The 3,361-nt window shown below is 44.9% G+C and overlaps 1 protein-coding gene across 2 annotated transcripts; it reads right to left on the bottom strand.

Annotated features, from left to right (window-relative positions):
- Window positions 1–917: 917 nt before the first annotated feature.
- On the bottom strand, window positions 918–2,966 carry TCEAL7 (transcription elongation factor A like 7). 2 transcript variants are annotated; one of them, XM_058536409.1, is made up of 3 exons: window positions 2,900–2,966; window positions 2,205–2,275; window positions 918–1,878 (listed from the first exon to the last, which is right to left on the bottom strand). In XM_058536409.1, the coding sequence occupies exon 3, from the start codon at window positions 1,859–1,861 to the stop codon at window positions 1,559–1,561; it is 303 nt and encodes a 100-aa protein (XP_058392392.1). In that variant the 5' UTR covers window positions 1,862–1,878; window positions 2,205–2,275; window positions 2,900–2,966; the 3' UTR covers window positions 918–1,558. The 2 variants fall into 2 exon arrangements, with proteins under 2 accessions (XP_058392392.1, XP_058392390.1); XM_058536407.1 differs by having other exon boundaries at window positions 918–1,875.
- Between the last annotated feature and the right edge of the window lie 395 nt (window positions 2,967–3,361).

The raw sequence follows: 3,361 nt of genomic DNA, 5'->3' as shown, positions 1-3,361 counted from the left end.
AAAGTATATATACATATATTTCTATTTGTGTATATATTTCTATATGTAACATATATGTTACATACGTAATATATATAATAGTCTTACAAAGAATTTTTACATATGTTTCAGAAAAGGAAGAGATGGAAAGAAGAGGATTGTTTCCTTATTCCATTTTCTGCATCACTTTGTACAACTTACACATGTCCCCAAGAGTCTTCTGAACCAAGGCAGGCCTGCTAGGAGCCTTCAGGGAGAGATCATCTCACAAGAGAAGGAAGACAAAACCTTAGTCCTTAGACTTAGAGCAGCAACTCTGACTACAGCATATCTCTCACTCAATCTTGTACCCCTGTCCAACTCCCAACATGGACTCATCATGTCTGACTCCTATGGAGAGGAGGGGTCCTGGGATTGAAAACGGAAGGGGCTGTTTTGCTAAGAACTCTGCAAAACATTGAGGCCCAAGCAATCCTGGAACAGTCCCCGCCTGTGTTAAGTGTCACAACAAAGCAGAGAGGCTTTAGAAGACAGAGTGGGGCTTCAACCCACTGGGAACTCCAGGAAACTCAGTGGATTTTGGCACTCGAGAACTCCAGTGCGCCAGCAGCAGTGGGGACCAGCAGAGAGCAAAGGACCCAGCAGAAGAGGCAGCAGTCCCCAGCAGGCATGGCAGGACCCAGGGGAAGAGACAGGGTGAGGCTCAACAGCAGGGGACTGACAAGGAAGGCCCCACCTCCCTGCCTATTGGACTTATTCCTGAGCAGGTTGAGTCATGCCAGGGCCTTCCCTCGAATAACTGATGTTCTATAGCGGGTTGGGGCTCTGTATGCACAAGTAGGAACAAGAGCCCACCAAGTGCAGCTGAGTCACCTCAGTTCTTCCCCTCAGCAGCCCTGGCAAGCAAATCTTTTCCCCACAAAAAGATCGAGTCTTAAGCAAGTGTATCTGTAATAATTGCCGTTTTATTCCTCTGGCTAAGGGACCCAGAGGTAATTTAAGGTTTACATTTCTTTTTTATGGTTTCATTATTAAGAGTTTATTAAGTGTTTCACTGCCCTTCAAAGGTGATTGACAAATTCTTTTATTGTGCCTGTTTATTTTAGTTTCTTTGTGACACAAGTAATACATACACATACACACATATATATTCATTTTTTGAAAAACGAGAAGATGCAAATAGGCCAATAAATAAAGGAATAAAATACAGATCACACAGAGATTCACTGTTAACCCTTGGGTGTATAATAATTCATTTTCTTTTACATTATGTCATATATAAATGTATATATAAGGTTTATGTGTGTGTGTGTATATATATACTGTTTTGCAACGCATTGTTTTCACTTTACAATATACAATGAGCATCTTCCCATGCAAATGAATGAAACATCCCTATTAAATGAGTGAGACTGAGTCAAAAGATGAGATGTTGGTAACAAGAATCATATGTAGATCAAATGAAAATTGAAGGATTGGAGTAAAATGGTAGCAAATATTTAGCAAGAAAATGCAAACGAAAAGAAACCAATGGTAGCAATATTAATAAAAGAAAATAGTTGAATTCGGGAGAAATGCATTAAATGGGATAAGGACGATCTCGAGAATGCCTATGGTTAGAATGCAGAGCCCTAAATTTCTTTCTCAGACCCCTTATCTCTTCCAAACACCTTTCCATCTCATCTCCCTCTCTTGTCATTTCTGCATCCTTAAAATGCGTATAGTCTATGTCCTCTTTAAATTCCTCGAGAGACTGAAGCAGCCTTTGCCTAAAATTCCCTTCTGTTTGTTGGCGTTCAAATTCTCCATAGGGGTGTTCTTCCTCTCTCTTTGGCACGCTGCACTTGGGCTTTCCTTCATTTTCTTTGCAGGGTTTTTGCATGATGTTGTTGTTTCCTGCTTAAGTCCGGGGAGAAAATGTAGAGTAAGATTGCTTGGTTTCTTTCGATTCAAGATTGTTAGTTTCTCTTTGAAGCAAGATGCTCGCCTAATCTCCCACCCCTGCCACACAGGTCCAGCCCTTAGAAGTTCAAGTTGCTCCACGCTTCTTTCCCCTCCCTCTTCAACCCCCCATTTCTCCAGCAGAGGCTAATGGTCTCTCAGATGGGCAGGAGAAGGGGAGCACACCGGGAGTTGAGCTGCGAGGAAGCAAATTTTACCCAGCTCTCGTCCTTCCCAACTTCCACCCTCAGAGACGCGGGTCTAAGTGCCTCCTTCACACTAACCTGTGACGATTCGGGATAGTTTCCTCCTCTTTTTCTTGCCTCGAGATGTCTGTGAACACAGACCCTCTGACCTGCAGACAGAAAAGGAGGGGGCGGGGAGAAGGGAGTTCTCTGCTGATCGACCAGCCCCGGAGACAAGACACACGATATTATCTTGAATCCGAGATCCTCGTAATTGTCTTCGCCCATAATTTTCTACTTCCTGGTTCCAGCCCCCCGTCCCTATCTCTTCCTCCTGGATCTCTGTCCCCCACCCCTCACCCTCAGGCCTAGTCCTTGCAAGGCCCACTGTTCCCTTCCTCCCCACCACCCCCACAATCCCTCGCAGGCATGCATTGAATGAGACGAACTATTTTCAAATCGTCTGTAAATTTTTCTGTCTCCACCCCAGGATTCCAACCGTTCTCCACACACCAGCCCACACCTCATTTCCTCCAACATAATTGGAGAAAGAGAAGGAGAAGGATAAAGGGAAAGCTTGCCAATTTGAGAGAAGCTGATTATTTCTAAACTATCACTCAATCTCTGGGTGTCTCTCACGAGGCTTCCACCTACTCCAGCCCCTCCCCCTTTACAAAAATACAGTTATCTCCGAGGAGTTTGCAGGGGTTTGGGGAAAGCAAACCTGGACCTATTCCAGTCACTAGATTCATCCACAGCCACCCCAGGGGTCCCAGCGGTTCCATCATACAAACCTGCTGAGATTTAAGGAATTTACGTCCTCCCTCTCTTGGCCAAAAACACGAACGCTTCAGGGCAGTAAGGAGCTGGTACCCAGAGGAGAAAGAAGCCCGGGAATATAAGGACTTCACGTCAGCTCCTGGTCACGTGAGGATTATGTCATCCTCCAACTCTGGTCCCCACTTTCCCCTCCCACCAGCTGTGCTGCAGAAGTGGAACGGCTTACCAATCTCCCACCTCCCACCACACCAGGCCCTGTCACTCATTTTCGTCATTGCTAATTTCAGAGGTCAAAAGTGGCCTTTTTTCCCTGTGGTTGGAATTTGCCTTTCTCTCATTACCAGAGAAGGCCTACATCTTCCCATAGTCATAGTAACCATTGTTACTTTTTTAGTGGTTGCGTTAAAAGAGAGGATTACTCATCCTCTTCTAAGCTACAATAACAGAAAGGTAGCAGTCTTCCCTCCATCCACCCT

The sequence above is a fragment of the Diceros bicornis genome, chromosome X, assembly GCF_020826845.1.
Source record: "Diceros bicornis minor isolate mBicDic1 chromosome X, mDicBic1.mat.cur, whole genome shotgun sequence".
NCBI classification, from domain to species: Eukaryota; Metazoa; Chordata; class Mammalia; order Perissodactyla; family Rhinocerotidae; genus Diceros; species Diceros bicornis.
This window is presented reverse-complemented; position numbering and strand designations above follow the sequence as displayed.

Coding starts and splice junctions, on each gene's coding strand:
- TCEAL7 (XM_058536409.1), bottom strand. CDS start 1,861: ATGCAAAAACCCTGCAAAGAAAATGAAGGAAAGCCCAAGTGCAGCGTG.